This window comes from Theropithecus gelada, chromosome 4, assembly GCF_003255815.1.
Source record: "Theropithecus gelada isolate Dixy chromosome 4, Tgel_1.0, whole genome shotgun sequence".
In the NCBI taxonomy this organism is placed as follows: Eukaryota; Metazoa; Chordata; class Mammalia; order Primates; family Cercopithecidae; genus Theropithecus; species Theropithecus gelada.
The window spans coordinates 36822131-36844746 of record NC_037671.1 but is presented as its reverse complement, the minus strand read 5'-3'; the positions used below and the strand labels follow the sequence as shown (position 1 = coordinate 36844746).

Sequence of the window (22616 nt, the reverse complement as noted above, 5' to 3'; positions counted from 1 at the left end):
AAGTCACTTAACCTCTCTGGGTTTCAGTTTCTCCATCTGTAAAACGGGAATATTTACACACTTGAACCGCGCCACACACAGCAGGTGCTCTAGAAGGATCCGCTACCACTATCTTTTAGAGAGGAGGCTTGGTTCCTATGATCTAGACCAGGGATCCCTAATCCTGGGGCTGCAGACAGTCCGTGGCCTGTTAGGAACCAGGCAGCGCAGCAGGAGATGAGTGACAGGCAAGGGAGCATTATCGCCCGAGTTCCACCTCCTGTTAGATCAGCCGCACCGTTAGATTCTCATAAGAGCGCAAACCCCTATCGTGAACTGCACATTCGAGGGATCCAGGTTGCACGTTCCTTATGATAATCTAATGCCTGATGATCTGAGGTGGAACAGTTTCATCCCAAAACCACCCCGCTCCCATCGGTGGAAAAATTGTCTTCCACAAAACTGGTCCCTGGTCCCAAAAAGATTGGGGACCGCTGCTTTAGAGTGATGAACTACCACTCTCCTTTAGAGAGGAGACATAGTTGCTATGATCTAGATCATTTCTTGTCTTCTGAAGCACAACTCAGCTGCCCCAGAGTGTGGGTCCCTCTTGGCCCCAGGAAGCTCCACAGGAGGCACTCACCTGCCGCGGTCCCCAGCCTGGGATGTGGACTCTACTGCCCCAGTGGCATTGGTCAGCGCCACTCCCTCTGCCTTCTTGGACTGTTTCTCCTTCTTGGTGGTGGTGTGAGGGAGGTCTGGGTTCCACTCCTGGTGGGGCCAGTGGAGCAGTCAGGCTGGGGGACTATGCCCTGAGGCACCTTTCAGCCTCTTCAGGCTCCCCTTCCCATCCCCACATATCCTCACCTCAAACTGGGGCCAGTTCATGGGCATGCCGGGGCCACTGGTGCTGCGGAACCATCTGAGGTCTTCCTGGGCGTCAGCCCCCCGGATGGCCTGCTCCAGCTCACGATACACATGGATGTAGCTGTGCTCAGGGAAATGGGGGAGGTGGAGGGCACAGATTCACCATGGCCCCTTCTCATCCTGGGTGAGGGGCCGGAGTCCACTCAGGGAAGCAGGGTGCTGGGCATGCTGCCCAGCCAGGAATCATGTGGGCTTTGCAAGAAGCAGCTCCGGGCATGCTCAGTGAACTCCCTTCTCCCTCCCACCTTAGCCATTCACCCATCACCCTGCATGTATTTCTAGAGTACGCAGTGTGCGTCATCTTGCACCCAACAGCCGCTGTGTTTGAAGCCTCATCCCTCTTGACCCCTGCAGCTCTGCCTCCCCTTTCCGTCACTATGATGTAGGGCTGGGATGCCCTGCATACCAGTCACACCATCTGCTGGCTGTGCCTGTGCCCTCAGTGCTTGCCATGCCCAGGTACCTGCTGTTCTCAGCCAGGTTGAGGTGCCGTTTGATATCCAGCAGCACCTCCTTGAGGAAGACCAGCCGCTTTTCCTCGAATTGCTGGCACTGCTCAAACACCTGCTCCATGTTCTCCATGTACTGGGGTGTGGTCTTGCCCACATCTTCCAGCACTTTCTCGTACTTCTCCTGTGTCTGTGGGCACCAGAATGGAGAGAAGGTGACACCTAACCAGGCCTGCAGCTCCCAGCCACCATCCTTTGCAAGGGGACCCCCCAGACCCCCTGCTGCCATCCCCGCCCGCCAGCACCTTCTGCACATCCTGCTTGCACTTGTCCACTTTGTCCTGCAGCTTCTTTTGTTGCTCAGGTGTGACCGATTGCTCTGTCTTGCTGTTCATCTCCCGTGTCATGGCCAGCTTCTCCTCTTTGCAAGCCAAATGGTAGGCCTTCTTGGCTGCCTCCAGCTGTGGGGAGGGGGGAATAGGGAGTAGGGTTTTCATCTGTGACCAGCAGCAAACATGGTCATCCATCAACTCCTCCCCTGCCCACTCCCTGGGAGCTGTGAGCCCACACTCTTAAGAGCCAGAAGGGATGCAAGCCCTGGCTCCAGATGTTCAGGAGCAGCACTCCTCCATTTGTGGCTGTGTCTCTGCTTAGCACTGCCTGCTCCCCTGCAGATACCCTCCTGTCAGGCAGTGCAGTGCCCACCCCATCTGGGGAGCCAGGGGCCAATGTGCCCGTCTGCGCTGCTGGTATCTTTCCTGGGGACAGTGCCCTTTTGCCCATGGGTCTCCTTACCCAGTGGGCACTGCCCACCCATCTGTGAATATTTCTTCCTGGAAGGCAGTGCTGCTCCCCTGTGGGCACAATCCCGGAGGGCAGTGCCCAGCCCACCCATCCATAGATGCCCTCCTTGGGATCAGCACCCTCTGATCAGACGGGCCCACCCCACCCCACCCGTGGCAGCACCCACTGAGCACCTCTTTCATCTTCTTGGCCCAAGGCTTCTGGGCCTTGCGGAAGCCATCTTCAGCCTCCTTTGTCTCCTTGAAGCCACCCATGATCTGCTTGTGATAGGCGTCCTTCTGCCAGTTCTTCACCTTCTCCAGGTCCTCATTCAGCAGGTTGTTCTTCACCTCCTGGTGCAGCTCGCTCACCTTGTCTGCCTCCGTCATTATGGCACCCCAGGCCCGCTCCAGGCTGCCATACTGTGGGCCTGAGGGAGTGGCAATAGGTCACAGGAACCTCACTGCCCCCTGCCCAGAGGCCCCCCTCACACCTCCCTTCTCTGAGGCTTTCCCCTTCCTGCCATAGCAACAGAAATGCCCTCTTCTGCTCTACATGGCCCCATCCTCTAGGGCCCACATCAACCACTATCTCCAGGAAGCCTTCCCTGACTGCTCTACCCAACTGCCACGGCCTGCAGCCCTTGCTGCATTCTTCTCACAGTATCTGCAGCTGTACCACCCTCCTCTTTATCTCTCCCGTCAACGTGTGAGCCCCACAGAGTGGGGTCAGAGGGGGGCAGCCTGGACCCTGTGAGCTCTGACAAGCCCAGCACAGCGCCAAGCACACAGTAGGTGCTCTAGGAATGTTAGCTGAAGCTTGTGACAGATGCCAGGAGGCCACTGGGGACCAGTCATTCCACATTGACTTGTTGTTTGTGTACTGGCACCAGCTCTGTGCAGGGCACTGTGCTAGGTGGTGCAGGCCCAGCCCCTGCTCTCATGGGGTTTAGAGTATACTGCAAGAGAATAACATGAACAAGTATATGTAAACCGCAACTTGAAACTGTTCTAGATTAAAGGAACCTGAAGACACGATGCATAGATGCAATGTGCGACTGCGCTAGATCCTGGACTAGCAAGCACAATTGTTATGGTAAATGTGTGTATGAGTTGTATTCATGTCCCAAATTTGGTAGTTGGACTCTGGTTACATAAGCAAATGCTCTTGTTCTTAGAAGATAATGAAGAATTTAGGGGTAAACGGATAATGGCTCCAGCTTACTCTCAAAAGGTTCGGAACAGATGCATATCAATAAACAGTCGGTGAGAAAACAAACGTGGGGCCAGTGAGTCTGAGGGAAGGGTGTGTAGGAATTCTCTGTGCTACTGTTGCAGCTTTCACAAAGTTTGAATTATTTCAAGATAAAAAGTGTTTTGCTTTTTTTTTAATCCAACCTAAAGTTGTACAAAATACAGATGAACAGGTAAGCCTGGTTTGATCTAGGAGGGAACAGAGCCTGAAAAGGTCCTATGGCTGGTAGATGCAGGGCATGGTGCATGCAAGTATCCAGGGCTCCCAGGACCCAGACCGAGCGGGTGGGTGATGGCCTGGGGGCGCGCACGATGTGAGCCTGGGGGAGCACCTTTCTCGATGAGCTGGCGCCAACGCTTGGCCCAGTCCGTGAGCTGCTGCCCGTACGCCTTCTCGATCTTGGCGCGCTCCTGCACGCAGTTCATCAGGTCGTTGCATAGACGGTGGCCGTCATCGATGCGCTTCACGGTCCGCTTGTAGTTCCCCACCTGGCGGCCAAGCAGCGAGCACCACTCCCGCGGGTTCCTAGCGTCCCCTGCCCCGCCCGCCGCAACCAGCACGGCCACGCCCACTGTCTCCCGCCCCGCCGTCCCGCCCACGGCCTCCGGCCCCGCCCCCGCCCCCAGCCCCGCGGCCCAGCCGCAACGCAGCAGGGAAACTGACTTTCGGAGGCTCCAGCACCCTGCGTCAGGCCCCACCGTCTACACGCACCCTCACCCCAATTTAAACATGATTTCCTCGCTGCCACAAAATGCAGAAGGATTTTTAGAATTTGGACTTGGGCTGGAATGAATTACTCATTTTGTTTTTGCGAGTTAAATCTATTATATTTATATAGAGTCATATAAGCGTTGAGTTGAGCTGCAGCTTCTTGACATAATATTATGTTTTGTAGACATCTCATTAAACGCTTATTAATTTAGGTTTGGCAGTTTTCGTCTTGGGTTTCAGGAGCCAATAGCAATTTTTTTCCTCCAGGTCTCAAATATTTCCGAAGGCTCTGAAAATGCTGGCTTCTGGCCGCGCCTGAAGGGGCCCCGTGGGGCCCTGGGAGCTCACTCCCTCTCTCTGTGTCCAGCGCTCCACCCCTGCCCACCTCAGCATCGGGGGAGAGCAAGGGAAACAGGAACAGCTGGGAAAGGCTGTGCTGTACCTGCCTGACGGAAGTGCCAGAGTCACAAAGGGCCTGTTCCCACATTGTGAAATGCCACAGGCTCTCTCTGGGGGCAGCTGTGGGGAGAGAGGGGCTCCTGGCTCAGTGGGCAGTGCTCTTGGGCCACTTCATGGCTACCGCTGCCTGTTGGACACCCAGGGCTTTGGAGGGGCCTGGGGGACTGGGGAGTGGGGCCTGAGGTCATGGGGTGAGTAATAGGGGAACCTGACCTCCAAACAGCCAGGCTGTCTGGTCCCCAGAACCTGGAGATCATGAGAGCCTCACCTCCCAGAAGCTGTCGGTGGTCTCCTCTGGAGCCAGTGAGGCCTCATCGTAGGAGCCGGACATGGTGTAGCCGCAGGGGGATGGACAAGTGTGGAGCTGCGGTTAGCAGGCTCAGCTGCTCATGCACTGGGAGGGCAGGAGAGAGATCCATGGAGATGAGAGAAGGGCCTTCCACCCTTTGCCCCATTCCAGTCCTGGGTCCCCAACCCGATGGGATAGGGGCTCCATGGGAGGAGGCTTGCATTAGGATGTCAGCTTCCTGTCCAGAAACTAGCTCACCAGACCTAGGGTAACCCCAAGAGTCGCCCTGTAGCACCCTCATGCCCAACTCCCCATCCCTCCTCCTTCCCCCTCCCTCGAATCCATCCTCTAGCTCCAGTATGAGCACCGCCACTCAGAAGCCAGCCCCAGCCCCAGCCCCTAGAGCTGGTTCTGTCTCCTGAACTGTTGGAGCCCAGGCTCAGCGCCTCCTCAGTTATCTGAGCCCCGGGACCCTGTAAATGCCCTTCTGGCTGCCCTTGCTGCCAACCTCAGCAGCCCCCATTAGCTCCTTACAAATCTCCTGGGAATCCCAATGTGTGGCGTCCTGGCCCACAGGTCACACCACCGAGATCTCACAGGTCACACCACCGAGATCTATGGGAGCATCTAGGGTGGCTGTGTCTGCCCTGGATCTGTCAGCAGGCATCACGGTTATCCAATCTAGGCCGTGCGCTGCCCCAGGGCCAAGGTGGGTACTCCCCTCCTCCCCTCCCCCAGCCAGCCCTCGCTGTTACCCCAGGCAAGAATGGCTCAGTAGTCAGGAGCCAGGACTCAAGAGGGCCAGGGGCCTGGTTTTCAAAGAGGCAGCAGAGTCCAGGCTGGGCCTGGCCCGGCTGTGAGCTGCCAGCCTCTAGCTGGATCCAGGCACCAGGGGACACCTTCTTGCTTCTGCACTGCAGTCCCAGGACTATGAACCCTGATAGTGTGGATGCTCAGGGAGGGCTGACCTCTGCAAGATTCAGCCCAACCTGGGGGTCCAGGGAACCCCCAGCCGTTACCAGCAGCTGGCTCTCAGGCTCAGGGCAGGGGCAATAACATGTAAGAATGGTTGGCTGAGGATGTCCCTTCCCCTAGAGTTCCCCATCTGTCCAGGGCCTGGGGCTCTTTCCCAGTAATAACCCCGTATTGCCTCTTGCACCCCTCATGCATCTAAACATATTTTGTTCCCTCCCTTTTAGAAGAACCACAGACAGACTTTCCCATAAACTCGCGCACAGTGGGGGTGGGTGAGAGGGAGGACGGCTGGATTTCATCAAGGGACAAATAAATGAGTCTGAATTTTTCTTTTCTTAACTTGGCACTTTTCACTTATAAAGCAGTACTTGCTTCATAAGGAACATTTTAAATTTAGATACAGAGAAGTAAAAAGCAGGGATGTTTAAGGAAGCATGGTCAGCCAGGTGAGCTAGGTATCCCTGGGGCCACAGTCCCTTCTAGAACCCTTAATGTCACACAGAACTCTGCCCCGACCCCTGGTAATGCATAGCTGCCAGGGGGCTGGTGGGGGGTGGGCAGGAGTTGGGTGGAGGGTACAGGCATTCCCTTGTGGGAACAAAGGTAGAACCTGAGCCATTTGTCTCTCACCCACGGTAATGGGAAAGTAACTTAATACCATACAATTGTCATTGATACAATTATGGGGTACACACCCTTCACCCAGCAACACCACTTCTAGGAATTTACTTCCAGTCAGTCAGCCAGATGATGCACAAGATTATTTACTACAGTACTGCTTGTAAACGCAAAAGGCTAGAAACAGCCCAAATACCCGTCCACAGAGGGCCGGGTCAGTAAGGTATGGTGCAGGGCTGTCTAGGAAGCTCTATTCCTGAATGGAACCTTCCCCAGACCACATCACTAAAGCAAAAAGAGCAAGGTGTTGACCCGTGTGGCTGGGGAAAAGACATAGGTAGGGAGTGTTTTGGGAGGACCACAAGAGAAACTGGTGATGGCAATCGTCTTCAGGGAATGGGGTGGCCAGGGTATGCAGGGGGAGGGAAACTTTTCTCTGTAGGTCCTTTCGTGCCCTTTTAATTTTGCCTCATGTGCATGAATTTTTTAATGTGCCTCGTGTGTATATTTTTGAAACCCTCCGGCCTGTGTTGGGGGAGAGCTGAGGGAGCTGGGAACCAGGATGGAGGGTGCTGTCAGCATGGAGGGAAGGGACAGTGCAGCTGAGACCTGGTATGTCAGGCCAAAATGCCCGATGGCTGAGACCACTCTCCACCTCGTGCAGAACGGGCCAGGCCCAGGGCTCTTGGAACTTGCTGGGGTCCACCCTTGGTGTTGGCAGGTAATGTGTCTCTCCAGCTTCCAGCTGAGGGAGCATGCGTAGTGGAACAGCTCCAACCTCGGGGTCCCTGCTCTGCTACCAACCTGCTGTGTGGCCATGGGCAATTCGCAGGCCTTTCTGGGCCTTGCTGGGAAATGAGGTTGATATGACTGACTTAAGGATTAGATGAGGTGGTTAGTGTCCAGCCCATGGCAGACTCCAGGCCCTCCCAACTCCAGCCTCAGTTCTGACCCACACAGGGGTGGGCTCAGGAACAAAAGCCAGGAGACAGTGTGTGAACCCCCTATCATGTGGCTAGACACACGTTCCCACCCCGCCTCTGCCTCTTCCAAACTAGCCTCACACCCCCACCCTGGGGGCAGGCAGGAGGCTCAACTCGGGACAAATGCCATGTCCTTCTTGAAGGGCAGTCGGTACCTGCTGTCACTAAAAAGGTGGCATCTCTCACCATCAGAAAGGGATGTGGCTGGCACCTGGCACTCCCTGTGGGCAAACTCGACATGCTCTTAACCTTCCTCAACCTTTCAAAGGGGCACGAGGCCCATCTGCCTTCTCTCACCAGTGGCTATGAGGCTAACTCAGCCCTGAAGACCCTTTAGTGTCTCAATAAATGACAGCTGGCATTGATTGGGCACGTACCATTCACATGTCGAATCTACCTCCTGTAATCCTCACCACAATCTGACCAGGCAGATTCTGCTGTCACCCCACACTGTAGCTGAGAATCCAGGGACTCAGGGATGTAACAGGGACAGAGCTTGTCCAGGTACCAAGAGGAGAAGTGAGCCCAGGGCATCACAGCATCCATCCCTGCGTGATCTTATGATTTAAGGCTGTCACAGCAATGACAGTGGCCAGCAGGCAGTGAGGGCCGAATGTCCCACACACGGTGCACAGCACTGCGTGTGGGAGCTCAATGAATAGACAACGGCCATGTGACATGGGAACTGCTGTTACACTGAGCAGCGAGGTAACCTGCCAGAGGTTGCTAAGTGTGATGATTAATTTCTGGGGTCAGCTTGATGGGATTAGGTGATACCTGGAGAGCTGGTGAAGCATTATTTCTGGGTATGCCTGTGAGGGTGTTTTGGAAAGAGGATGGCATTGCCATCAGTGGACTGAGGAAGGAAGATCTGCCCTCATGCAGTGTGGGCGGGCACCACCCAGTTGGCTGAGGGCCCAGAGAGAAGGAAGAGGCAGAGGAAAGGTGAGTTCTGACTCTCTTCTGGAGCTGACACGCTCCTCCTGCCCCTGGACATCAGATCTCCAGGTTCTGTGGCCTTTGGACTCAGGGACTTTGCATGAGCAGCCCCTGAGGTCCTCAGGCCTTTGGCCGCAGATTGAGAGTTACCCCACTGGCCCCCCGGTTCTCAGGCCTTTGGACTTGGAGCCATGGTACTGGCTCACCTGGCTCAGCAGCTCACAGACGGCGTAACATGGGACTTCTTCACAATCATGTGAGTCAGCTCCCCTACCAAATCCCCTCTCATCCATCCTTTTCTACCTACCTATCTATCCATCTATCATCCATCCATCCATCCATCCACCCATCCATCCAATTGGTTCTGTCTCTCTGGGGAGCCTAATACACACAGCTAAGGAAAGGTGAAACTGGGATTTGAGCCAAGCGTCCAGATCCAGTGCGCACACTCCTGACCACCATACTATCATTACATAGAGAGGTGTTGACATTAACATTGGCTATCACTAGCTAGTGTTTACCGAGTGCCTACTGTGTGCTAGGTACTGCTCTAGATGCTTTATGTGTGCCTTATTTTCATTTACAGATGGGGAAACTGAGGCACGGAGTGATTAAAATAGTGCACCCATGGCCTTTGAGACAGTAAACAGCGGAGCTGGGATTCAATCCTCACTCCAGCCAAAGCCCCTGCTGCATGGCCCCTGCTGAGCCTCATTCCCCGGGAGCCCTGCGGGAGAGCAGAAGCAAGGCTTACTGAGCACTTCCTCAGGACAGGCCCTCGCATCAGCACCTCATTCATTCTCGCAGCAGTCCTCACAGGGAGGGGCTTCCTCTTTTTCTTCTTGCAGAGACCAACACTCAGAGGTAAACCAAGATCACAAGGCTACAGGGTGGCAGAGTGAGGACTGACCCTGGGGCCTGTGCAGCACAAAATAGGATTACAACCCAGACTCTGGAGCCAAATAACCTGGATTCGAGCCCTGGCTGTCTCATGTATGGGCTGTGAGACTGTGCGTGGATCTCTTCCTCTTCCCAGGCCCCGGCGCCCTCATTGGTAAAATGGGCTGTTGCAAGGATTAAACGGAGCACTAGACCTTGGGCCACCGGACCGCGCCTGACACACGGTGAGCTTTCCACAAGTGTCGGCGCTCACTATCCATCCACCACTGCCGTTGCCTGTGGGCAACAGCTCCATCTCAGGGGTAGCCCTCTCTTTCTGTGGAGCCAGGAAGGATCTTGCCTTTCTTGTCCATGAGGATGATGCAGCCTGTGAAGTGCAGAATGGGGGGGTGCAGGGCTCTGGAGCCAGCAACCCCAACTACTACCAGTGAGATGTGGGCCAAGTCTGTAATGGAGGCCTCAGTGACAAAGGAGCCCCAGGGTGAAAAGCGTCTCTCCTCAGGCCCAGGCATCTCCTGACAGCTGCCTCTAGGAGAACCTGGAAGGCAGGGCCCTCAGCTGTGTTCCACCTACTCCTGGCTTGAGGAAGGGAGAGAGGAATTAAGAGCATGAGCCTGGAGAGGCCAGGCCTGGTGTGGACCAAGGCGCTGTGTGGATTCCTACCTCAGTGGTCACCAACCACAGGCCTGGGAGTCACCCAGCTGCTCCCAGACACCGGCAGGTCCTGAGCCTCCACCTCCTCCCTGTCCTTGCTATATTATTCTCCACAGCCCTCGTCACCACCAGACACGCCATCCACAGCACGGCATTCATCACGTTGTGTGTCCTCCTTCCTACAGGAATGTCACTCAGTCTGGTCAGCGGTGTTTATCTGTCTGGTTCTCTGCCGTATTCCCAGCATCCAGTGCAGTGCTGGCCACAGAGTATGTGCGCAGTGCACTTTTGTTGAATGAATGAATGAATAAATGTCAAGGACCTTCTGAACATTGACTTAATAAACCGCAGAAATGATGAATTTTCTATCCCAGAGCCAGACACAGCTACCTGCACACGGTGGGCACCCAGCCAATGTTGACAATGATGATGATGACACAACCAGAGCCAGGAGCCAGGAGGAGGTCCCAAGTCCCACCCACCCTCTGTCTCCAGGCCGGGCTTCTCCTGGAGATCCCTTCCCTCCTCTTGGCCAGCCCTCAGGGTCCGGTTCCAGGGTCTCCTCCTCCCTGTGGTCCCAGGACCATCCTGCCCTCAGCATGGCGCCCTCCGTCCTCAGGGGTGCTGCAGCACGCAGGCAGCATCAACGACACAGCAATTTTGAGTGCCTACTGTGTGCTGTTGTGAGCACCTCCTCACACGCTTTATCTCCAAACCTCACAGCCCACTGAGATGGCTGTTGCCTTCCCTAGTCTACAGACGAGTACCTGAGTCTTAGAGAAGTTAGATAACTTGTCCAAGGTCACACAGCAGGGAGGAGTCAGAGCCAGACTCAGACACAGGGGTGGTCCTTCCCCTGCCCCTGCTCCCAGCTCTCTGTGGGTGTCACTCCAGCCCTCCTGGCCTAAGGCCTTCTCCCCTGCCTGGAACAGGCTCAGCTCAGGGACAGGGCCATGGGGAAACCAGAGCTGCCTGCCTCTCCCCCAGGGTCTCAGGTCCCACAGACATTCCCAGCAGCCCCCTCACCCACCCCTCACCTCACCCAGAGATAGACCGACAGGCTCACAGCGCCCGGCCTGGGCCACACAGCGCCTCTGAACCATCTCTGGGAGCTGGGGCTCCGAATGCAGCGGGGAGGATTCAAGTCAGCTGAGACGCACCGCGTCCACTAGAGCCTCTGCCCCTTTCTCATGTCTCCCCATAACCCAGCCTAGGGCATATGCCATCCTCCCTCCTGTCACTCACCCCTCCCCCAGAAAAAGCCTGCTTCCCGTCAAGGGCCAGCTCAGTCCCTGTCCCTCCAAGAAGCCTTCCCCAAATACCCCAGCCCTCGCCTACCCCTCCCCTCATCTGACACCAACCCTGTGGTGCCATTCTTAGGCATGCTCTGCCCTAAACAGTCTTGCTGGTTCAGGAGTGGCAACCTGCTGTCCCAAAAAGTCGATTAGCACAATAGCTAACAGCACCAAGGGGCCAGACAGAATGTCTGGAGATGAGGTTCAAATCCCGGCTCTGCCACTGACCTTGGCAAGTTAGTTAAACTTTCTGTGCCTCAGTTTCCTCATCTGCAAAATGGAGGCGATGCTAGCACCTACACCGTGGGATTGGTGTAGGAGGAAATGAGTGCACATAAGGTCCAGAGTTCACCTGCAGTATTATGGGTATTAACAGGTACAGAGTCTTCATGACAGGAGCCTCATCTCTCTGGATCACCTGGCTCCCCTTCTCCCCTCCTCAGCTAACACCCCCAGAGTCCTTCCAGGACTGTTGGGCCTCACCTGGGACCTTCAGATCTCCAGGTCTCCCATGAAAGGAAGATCTCAGGCCTGGCTTCCTCTTGCTTTCTCTTTGGGTCTGAAAACCAGTCCCCTGGACCTCCATCCCTTCTAACCTGGGGTGTTCCAGGCAGTCCCCAAGGAGCCTGCTCATTAGAAATGATGATCCCAAGGTGAGGAGGAAGGAGGAGGATGGAAACACAAATAGGGAGACTCAGGGAGGCAGAGCTCAAACCTTACTCAAGGTTGGAGGGCTCCAGAGAGGCCCAAGGCAGAGGGGACCAGGTGGGCTCATCCCAGCTAGGAAGGGACCCAAGGCATCCCTTGGTGGTCCACCTGTGAGAACAGGCAAGCCTCAGACACAGCCTCAGGCACCCCAGCCTCTGTGGCTGGCCCTTCCTCCTCCCTAGCCCACTCCTGGTCTGACCTTTCACCCTTCACCATCCCTGTGCTCTCCTCCTCTGGCCACCCTCTTAAGAGCCCAGACCCTCTCTCTCTCCTCCCGAAAATCACCCCAAAAAGCCCACTTTCAAGTCAAGTAGACAAGACACCATTTTGCACAGCCCACATCTTTAGAGGGCCTCTAAGCCTGTTTCAGGTGGGGCAGGTTCATCAGGGAATAAGACCAGCCCTTCCCTCATGGAGCTTACACTCCAGCACAGGCAAAAAGCCAAGAAGCAAATATAATAAATATCACCACATTAGGTGGTGACAACAGTTCAGAGAAAACTCAGCCAGCGTGAGGGACAGGGCAAAGGGTAGTGGAGAGCCGCTGGAAGGTGGTGTATACATACCCCAGCTCTCCTGCCCTCCTGGACTGAGTCAAAGGTGTGTTCAAAATCTCTCCCAGAACTCCCCAACTGGAGTGAGCTGAATTACCTGCAATGGTAACTTGCTTGGTAAAGCACCCTGTTTTGGCCGCCTATTTCCCTATCTCATTTCCCCACCCTCAGTGTTTCTGTGGGCCACCTCCTAAATGAATCATATCCTTGTCTTGGGGTTGGCTTCTGGGGGAACCCAAAGTGAGATGCCCACAGATAGGGAGGCAGGGGCAGGAGCTTGTTGGGAAGGCAGGGCCCCCTCCTGTCTGCTCTGGGGCATCTCTTTTCTCAAGACCAGTCAGCACACACTTGGCCGCTCTGCCGGGGTGTGTCTGTCTGTCCTGAGCCCACTGCCTCTGTGGCTGCCTAGAGAGCAGGGGCCACGCCGCCCCCTCTGTGGGCAGCACTCCTGGTGGAAGCGCAGCATGTTTTTGCAACACAGGGAACACAGGGATGAGTTCCGACCAGGAAGAAGCGGCCGTGGCCCTCCCGCTTCAGTGGCTTGCGTTGGGATGCTTGCGGCTCGCTCTCTTCCCGGGCCTGGCCTGGCACAGCTGCTGTGGCCACAGCTGGAGTAGAGAAAAGGAAGACGTGTGGACCCAGGGCAGGCCCAGCGTCCTGTCTGACCCAATGTCCCTGAGGCAATGGCCCAGGTAGGCGGGCATCATCTTCCCCTGTGAGGACGGAATCATAGGCCCCCACGACAGCACAGATGCTGAGCCAGCCCCCAAGGGAGACACTCCTGGCTTTACACTGCAGCCCTGATTCTCAGTGCGGAGCTGGGCTATAGCAGTGAATAAGACAGAAAACCCCCTTCCTTGTGGGGCTGACATTATAGAGGGGCTGAGCAGGCAAGAAACGAGATAAATAAGTGGTAATCAAGGATGTTAGAAGGTGACAGGCTGTGAAGGAAAGCAAGGCAGGGGAGGGGACAGGGAGGGAAGATGGGGGAGAGGAGTGGTGCTTTTGTTTGCAGGATGGTCACAGAAGGTCATTCTGAGCAGGTGGCCTTGGAGCAAAGGCCTGAGGGAGGTGGGGAGAGAGCCAGGCAGAGCACTCAGGCAGCCTGAACAGCCCGTGCAAAGGCCCTGGGGCAGAAGCCGGCTGCCAGGGTTGAGGAGCAAGGGGGTCATGTGGCCTGCGCAGATGAGGGAAGGGGAGGGGTGAGGCTGAAGAGGTTGAGGGAGGGGACTGGGGAGGGCCTTGTAGGTCAGAAGGAGGCCTTTAGCAGAGTGAGATGGGAGCCACTGCAGGGTTTGGGAAGAGGTGGGATGTGATCTGGCTTCTGTTTTAAAGGATCTATGGCTGCTGGGGGAAGAGCAAACCACGGTGGGGCAGAGTGGGCAGGGAAGCTCTAGGAGGTGGCTGCCGTCCCCCAGGTGAGGGAATATGGGGGCTCAGAATAAGGAGGTAATGTTAGAAGGAGTGGGAAGAGGCTGGAGTCTGGAAGTGCTGTGGCATTCCAGCCAACAGGATCTGCCAATGGTTTTGGATGTGACGGTGAGATGAGAAGTCAAGGATGGCTCCTGCCGGACCAGCTGGCAGATAGAGCTGCTGTTTACTGAGCTGGGGATACTGAGGGAGGAACGGTGTTGGAGGGGATGGGAGCTCAGTTCTGGAGCCCTGAGATGCCCATGGACAGCCAGCTGGAGATACCTCCTCACCCTTGCCAGCTCCTGCACGGGGGTCAAGGGCAGTGAGGAGGGACCAGCTAGGAGCCAGACTGTTCCTGTGTCTCAGGCCCCAGCCCCTGCTGAGCTCTAGGCCTCTCAGTGCTCCTGGGGCCTCCCTCAAGCTCCCTTTCACATGAGAAGGCCTGCCAGGGGAGGTCAAGTCTCAATCCGGCTTCCAGGTGGGTGCCCTGGGCTGTGGGTGCGTTGTGTGCAATGAAGTGGGGCAGGGAAATGTGTCCCAGAAGCCCATCCTGGTGGACTCACTGCCCCAGAATCTGGTGGCAAGAATGTGGGAGAAAGACAGAGCAAGCACAGGCAGCCCCAAGCCGACCTGTGAAGCAGCAACCTGACGGGGAGGGGCTTGGGCCCAGAGGAGGCAGGCCAGGGGCGGGAGGTCGGGGCCAGGCCTGGAGGGCCTGCTGAGTGGACAGACACTCCTTCAGCTCTCACCTGAAGAACCTGCCCTCCAGGCCTCACCAGCCCCTGCTCCATGGAGGTGGGGGCGGCTGCTGACAGGCGACTGAAGCCAGCAGGCCCTGCTGCAGGAGGTGAGGCAGGGCAGATACCAGCTCCCACCCTGGTCGGGGAGGAGGAGAGTGCAGGGTTCGGAGGAGCAGGGGCAGGCAGTGTCAGTGCCACAGGCAAATCTGCATCCCATTTCTGCCAACCCGAGACCTGCCCTTCTCCCTCCTAGGCCCTTGATCCCAAAGTGGGAGCCCCCAAGTCCAGCACTCTGCGGATGTGCATCTAACGTTTGCAGAAGTGAGCAGAGCCACACCAGCTTCTCAGCGTGTATTCCCTTCCCCATCATGCGACCCCCTCCTCAGCCCCTGCACCAGGCCCTCTGACCCGAGTGCCAGGGGAAGGGGTCACCCCACACTGTGGTCCAGCAAAAGACCCAGCTGGGCTCTCAGGGGGTGCGGCAGAGAAAGCAGGTAGAGAAGGGCAGGACCTTAAGCACGCCCATAGTTGCACACATCAACCTTCTGCCCCCTCTCAGGCTAGCATCTCCTCCCTATGCCACCCAAGGAGGCTCAGCTCCAACCAGGGCAAACCTGGACCAGGTGTGCCCCACCCACGCACTCCTGTGGGCCCCCTCCTGTCCCCTCCCTGCCCAGAGTTGGGACAGAGGGCCCAGCTCCTCCCCTGCACCCCACCCCGCCCCCTCCTGAGCAGCTGGCAGAGGCTCCTCCGCAGTGGCAGTGCCGGAGAGCTCCCCCAGCAGCAGGAGTCTGTCCCCAGGATCACTGCAGCAGAGGGACGGAGAGCGCAGGAGGGAGGGCCACAGGCACTCTCATCCCATCAGAGGCCTGCTCCCTGGTGCCCCAACTTGGAGGCCCTGGGCTTGCTGGGGATGGGCACGGGGGTTCTTTGGGAGATCAAGGGTTGGGGAAAGTTCACTAAGTCTCCAGGGAGAACGAGGAAGGGCAAGGGCCTGAGGATGGGGCAGGAGGTAGATGCCTCTGACCTGCCCAGGGGGCTCTAAGCCCAGTGCCTGAGACCATCCAGGGCCAGCAGGGAGGCTCTGGCGTCATCGGGAGATGGTGGGAGGTGAGTCTGCTTATCCCAAACAGCCAGAGCCTAGCAGTGCCTTGAGTGGGACTGGGGCATCCTTACTCCTCCCTGCCCTCTGCCGCCTACCCTGTCTAGCTTCAGACTGTGGGTCCCTGGAGGCTCCAGCCTCCGTCGGCCTGCTGCCCCAAGGAGGGGGCATGGCTGCAAAGTCAGGACCTGTGGCGGTGGTGGAGACAAGAGGTACAGAGGAGGAAAGGCAACAGGGACAGTCCCCCGATGAGGAAGATCAAGGTTCTGACAAGACCTCTCAGGATGCTGGCTGCACCCCACAGCCCACTCCCCAGCAGGTCCCTGGCCCAGCCCCTCCGGATGGCCTGTTTGGCTCCTACCAGGTGCCGCCGGTAGGAAGGCAGGGCAGTCCCGTTCCCCACTCTCCACACAGCCTCTTACAGCCATCGAAATGCCTACCTGGGCCCGTGTGGGCACCAAGCTGCGGGCAGGTAGGAGTTTACTGCCCCCGCTGGGCCAGGCCAGGGCTGGAGGGGCTGGCTGTCCTCCTTCTCCTCCGTGGTGGCGGGCGGAGAGGGGGCCTGGCGCCGGGCTGGGGGCTCTGTCCTCTAGGGTTCCCTCCACTGCTCACTCAGGAAGGCAGCAGCGCCAGAACTGCAGGAGCCAGCTCCCTCCACTGCTGCCTCCTCCCCACTCCCCCCTCCCGACCCGCCTCCTTCTCCAGCCACCCACCTCCTTCTGCTCGTTTCTATGGCAACTGGGCAATGCTCTGCACAGACAGCCTCCCTCCCATGTACAGCAGGGGACGCCCGCCTCCTGCACGGCGCCGCATCAACATGGGCACACACGCACACACCTCACGGCCACAGACAGGCTGGTGGGTACACAGGCTCAGCCGCCGCCCTCGCCTGGGGAGCCCTGCTCCATCCCCTTTCTCCCCTTTCTCCCCAAGATCCCACCTCCCAACCGTCCTTCCAGACAGCTGCACATTTCCATGCACTTCGCTTGGGTCCTTAAAATCTCAGCGCATGCTGCTCTGTGAGGCATTTCTATTTGTTTAATCATTTATTCTCTCATTTGATGAAAACTCAAAATTTTGAGTTTTTTCTAGGCCAGGCTGAGTGTGAGAGACGCTCATGCACAACCTCGTGCCATGAGACTTCATACCCATTTTACAGATTGGAAGCTGAGGGCCACAGCAGTAAAAGAATTTGAGTGTCCAAGGTTCCTGGGCTAGCTGTCGGCACTGAGACCTTGTGATGCCAGTTCCGACGCTTCTCCCACAGGCCATGGCTGCCACACACCAGTCAAGCGCACACAGGGGTGGCCCATACACACTCATGTGTGTCCAGGACATGTGCACCCCAATGACACACTTACAGATACAAACACCCATTACATATATTTGCACACATGCATTTCCACAAGTCTTTGTATCTTCCTACACACGCACCTATAACACACACACGTAACTGTGTCACTAATATCAGCATATGCACATCTTGAAGACACGTGCACACACATCTACATGGATTCAGAACCTGTAACACACAAACCCTTCCTACACAAACTCACCGTGGCACACACAAGCCCTGATGCTAGCCTCATGGGCGGGGTTCAGTGATGGGAGTAGAAGTGTCAGGATCAAGGGGCTGAATAACGAGTGGCCTCCCGGGGAGGATTTGCCTGTCCGCTCCGCCCCACCTGGGGATCAGGCACTAATCTGATCTCAGCAGTGTCTCAGCTCTGCTGCTGAAGGGGAATGCAGTGGGGGTGGAGACCGGGCCCACCCTCCCTTACTCTCATTCTGAAAATCCACTCTAGATCCCCCCTAGAGCCCCCTCAGCCTAGGGGGCTCACACATATCCCTACTCACCCCTCTAGCATCGGTACTTGGAGTTATGACAGGGCACAGTAAAATGACTCTCCCCAAGAAGAGAATTCCAGGCTTCACACAGGCTTCTAGACTTCTGCCACCCCCCAGGAGGGACAGTGTGGGTGGTGGGTGGCAGGAGACCAGAGTGGGGACTGGGGCCCCGGACACACAGCATGCCCCACAGGACGTGCTGTCCCCAGCCCAGCACCACCGCAGGGCCTCAGGCAACGGTCACTGCAGCCCCTGTGCCCCAGGGTAATTTTCAGGGACCCCACGCTCCCCAGAGAGGGCAGATACAACAGAAAGGAACCAGAAGCCACCACAAATTAAGAGAAAGGCCCTCTTTTAATAATAATGATAGCTCCTCCGTATTCATCACTTCCAAGACCCCTCTCAGTCACAAGGCTGCTGCTGGTGAAACTCAGACATAATTGCATGACGCATCCCAGTATTAGAGATGTCAAGAGATAAGAGAAAAATCATCTCTGGATAGAGAAATGGGGCATTTCATCCATCCAACAGACACTGACTCGGCATCTACCATGTGTCAGAGATGGTTCTAGACACTGAGATACAGCTGTGAGCAAAACAGAGTCCCTGCCCTTGAGGAGATGATGAGCTAGTGGGTTCCCGGAAAGCCTGGGCCTGTCTCAGGGGCTCTCCCACAGTCTTTGGCTGTCACAGGGCCTTGCATGGTGAGGCTACTGGACTGATTAGGAAATAGGCTCTGAGAGATTGAACAGTTTGTCCACAGTGACAAAGGCAGCCAGTGGCTAGGCTGGGATTCGAGCCCTCGGCCTGCCAAGCCTTTTCCAGTGCCTCACGTTGATTCCATTAAGAAAGATCTGATTGGGAAACACGGCACCAGCCACTCAGTTTCTAAAAGTTTCATAGCCAAGTTCGCTTCTATCCTTAGATCAAAGGTAGGATGAGATCGTAAGTACTTGAAGTTCCAATCAAGTGGTGGGCACAAGGACCCCACAATCAACCTCAGAAGGGACTTCCATCCTTGCCTTCCTTGGGCCAGAAGTCTGATGTCAGCCATCCCCAGGCCTGGAGGTCCTTGGCAGGGAGTTCAGGTCAAGGCCTAGGCCAGGAGGGTGGGGACTCCCAGTGCCCAAGAGCAGAGGCTTCCTAGAGAGTGAGGAGGCCTCAGCTGGGGGACAGGGAGGGATTGAGTTCCCAGGTGCTGTAAGCAGAGCCCCCTGCCCACCTGCCGGCCCCCAGCCCTGGATCATCTTTCTCCTAAAGAGCCGGGCTCCATCCAAGGATACCAAAGACAGCTGCCCTCCCACCCACCCCTCCGTCAGCCTGATCCGGCCCCATCTGCTGCCTAGCAGACCCCACGTCCTGTCCTCCCACACTCACGGATTCCAGACAGGTCCTGTGGAAGAAGCTGACCCCTTCTGTCTCCCCCTCCTTCCCCAGCCCAGAGAGGATCCACCCCCACCCCACCCCCACTGGCAGCCTAATCTGGCCCCATCTGCTGCTGGGAATGAAGGCCCTCTACTCTCCCACTTGCAGGTCCCACACTGGCCCAGGGACACCCCCTACATTATGTATACACACACACACGTATGCATACACACACACGTACACGCACACACACACTCCATGCCCAACCTCAGCTCCTGTTCCTGAACCTTAGCCATGCTCCTGTCCCATAGGCGAGATCAGAGGAGGGTGTCTGGCCCACACCACAAGGCAGCGGCCCTCATGCCCGTGGGAGATGCCTACTCCTTCTGTCAACCCCCTCCTTGCCTCCTTATCCAGCTCCCCAAAAGCATTCATTGCCCCCTCTCCCCAGCTCGGCACAGTTATCCCACGTGTTCCCCAGAGCCAGGGAAAATGCAATCAGTGCTCATTAGCTGCTGCTTTGCATCTCATCTGCATAATATTCCCATGACTGTCAAAATGCCAGAATCCTCCCCAACCCCAGCCCACAATAGGCAGGGCTGGCCAGCTCTAGAGAAAGAAAATGGAAAGGCTTTAGTGGGATTCTGTGTGGGCGGCTGAGCACGTGGAGTGGGTACTTGGGAGGGGGAAGATCAGGGGAGAAAATGTCCAGTGGCCCTGGCAGGCACCCGGAGGAGGAGCAACAAATATTACAATCACTGAGTCCCTGCTACATCTAGGCACTGTGCATGGTGCTTTATACCGTATCCACTTTTTTTTCACAATGAGCCATTTTACAGGTATGGAAACTGAGGCTCCGGGCAGTTAAGGCCTGGCTATCCAAGGCCCAGCAGCCTGTGCACCACCTGGAAGCTGGTCAGAAATGCGGCATTTCAGGTCCCACCCCAGACTTCCTGCATCAGAATCTGCATTTTCACAAGATCCCAGGTGATTAGAGTGTGAGACTCCTAGGTTAAGGGGCTGGCCCCATACTGTAATACACAGCTGCAAGATGAAGCTGGTGTCAATACTGAGGTGTCTGACTAAATCCCATGCTAGTTTCTTCGTGCATTTAACAAGCATTTCCTGACTGCAGCTATGTGCAGCACTGCTCTAGGGTGGAGCACGGTAGATAAACAGACGACGTCCATGACCTCAGGGAGATTTCATGCCAAAGGGAGACACATCATAAATAAATATGTTCAAATGGTGAGCAGTGCTACCAAGAAAAATAATGTGGGCTGTGTGCAATGGCTCACGCCAGTAATCCCAACATTTTGGGAGGCCGAGGCGGGCAGATTGCCTGAGTTCAGGAGTTCTCGACCAGCCTGGGCAACACGGAGAAACCATGTCTCTACTAAAATACAAAAAATTAGCCAGGCGTGGCGGCATGCACCTGTAGTCCTAGCTACTCGGGAGACTGAGGCAGGAGAATTGCCTGAACCCGGGAGGCAGAGGTTGCAGTGAGCCGAGATCGCACCACTGCACTCCAACTCGGGTGAGAGCGAGACTCTGTCTCAAAATAATAATAACAATAATAATAATATTAATAATGTGGGTTAAAGAGACAGAGAGTATGAGGCAGGAACATTTTAGAATCCCCCTTTGAAGAGATGACATTTGAACAGAGATCTAAATAAAGGGAGAAAGGGAGGTATGTGATGATTTGAAGGAAGAGTATTTCTGGCAGAGGGAACAGCAAGGGCAAATGTCCTAGAGGTGGGAGTAAGCTGAGCACAATGAAAGCAGCCCACAGCTGAATGGTTGGATGGGTGGATGGGAGGATGGATGAATGGATGGTAGGTAGAGCAAACCAGACAGAGAGAGGTGGCAAACGAGGTAGCGATAAAGAAGAGGCAGGCAGGGGCTGGCTCCCAGAGGGCCTTGTAGGCCATTATGAGGACTCTGAATTTTATTCTAAGTATGAAGGGAAGCCATTGGTACTTTTGAGCAAGGGTAGAAAGGGATCTAAATTATGTTTTCAGAAGATCACAGTGGTTTTTACATGGAGAAGTGATTAGAAGAGACCAGAGCGGAGGCAAGGAGACCAGTTAAGAAGCTTTTGCAATATTTAGTGCTAATAGCCATAAAAACGCATGTCCAAGAATGTTCATAGAAGCTTCATTCTTAATATCTCCAAATTGGAAGCAACCCAAATGCCCACCCACAGAGGGGCTGACAAACAAATTGTGCAGTTTACTGCGTGTAGTTGAGGTAGTTTGCTGTGTGGGATTTCACTGTATAAATTCTACTGTGTGGTTTGTTCACATAGTGAAATACTACACAGCAATGAAAAAAATCCCACTACACATAATCACATGGATAAATCTCAAGACATCATGCTGATTCTGTACACTAATAACAAAGAATTTCTGACAAATTCTGAAAGTTTTCTAAAATTTCTGAATTTCTGAAAAAAATTTAAGAAACCAATTCTATTTATAATAACATCAAAAAGAATCAAATACTTAGGAATAAAGTTAACCTAGGAGATGAAATACTTGTAAACTGAAAACTATAAAATATTGATGAAAGAAATTAAAGAAGACACAAATAAACAAAAACATCTCATGTTCATGGATTGGAAGACTTAATATTCTTTACTTATTTATTTTTTTTTTTTAGAGACGGAGTCTTGCTCTGTCACCCCAGTTGGAGTGCAGTGGCACAATCTCGGCTCATTGCAAGCTCTGCCTCCTGGGTTCCCGCCATTCTCCTGCCTCAGCCTCCTGAATAGCTGGGACTACAGGCACCCACCACTGGTTTCACCATGTTAGCCAGGATGGTCTCAATCTCCTGACCCCGTGATCCACCTGCCTCAGCCTCCCAAAGTGCTGGGATTACAGGTGTGAGCCACCACGCCCGGCCCTTAATATTCTTAAAATATCCATACTACCCCAAGCAATCTACAGATTCAATGTAATCCCTCTTAAAATCTTAATGGCATTTGTATAGCAATAGAAAAAAAAAAAATCCTAAAATCATAGGAACCACAAAGACCCCCAAAATAGCCAAAAAAAAATTGAGAAGAACAAAGCTGGAGGCCCCATACTTCCTGATTTCAACACATATTACTAAGCTACAGTAATTAAAACAGTATGGTACTGTCATAAAGACAGCCATATATGCATATTATGGTCACTAGCAATAAATAAATAAATAAATAAATAAATAAATAAATAAATAAATAAAGACATACAGACCAATGGAACAGAATGAAGAGCCCAGAAATAAACCCACACATATATGGTCAACAGATCTTCAGTGAGGGTGCCAAGCATACACAGTGGGGAAATGATAGGAAGGATAGTTCTTCTTCAACAAATGGTGATGGGAAAACTGCTTTCTACATGCAAAAGGATGAAACTGAATCATTATCTTATACCATAGACAAAAATCAGCTCGAAGTAGATTAAAAACTTAAACATAAAACCAGAAACCATAAAATTCCTAGAAGAAAACATAGGAAAAAATTTCAGGACATTGACCTTGGCAATGATTTCTTAGATCTGACACCAAAAGCACAGGCAACAAAAACAAAAATAGACAAATAGGACTACCTATCAAACTAAAAAGCCTAAGCACTGCAAAGGAAAAAGCAGAGTGAAAATGTAACCTGCTGAATGGGAAAA

General features: G+C 54.7%; 1 protein-coding gene across 1 annotated transcript in view; it reads right to left on the bottom strand.

Annotated features, from left to right (window-relative positions):
• The window catches only part of PACSIN1 (protein kinase C and casein kinase substrate in neurons 1), a 64471-nt gene that overhangs the window by 1423 nt on the left and 40432 nt on the right, over positions 1-22616 (bottom strand). The window contains exons 2-8 of the mRNA XM_025382860.1: positions 4831-4956; positions 3724-3880; positions 2333-2568; positions 1661-1816; positions 1370-1545; positions 847-967; positions 623-750 (exon numbers count right to left, since the gene is read on the bottom strand). Coding sequence (XP_025238645.1) covers positions 623-750; positions 847-967; positions 1370-1545; positions 1661-1816; positions 2333-2568; positions 3724-3880; positions 4831-4893 — 1037 coding nt within the window. The 5' untranslated portion in view covers positions 4894-4956. The remainder of the gene's footprint in view (positions 1-622; positions 751-846; positions 968-1369; positions 1546-1660; positions 1817-2332; positions 2569-3723; positions 3881-4830; positions 4957-22616) is intronic.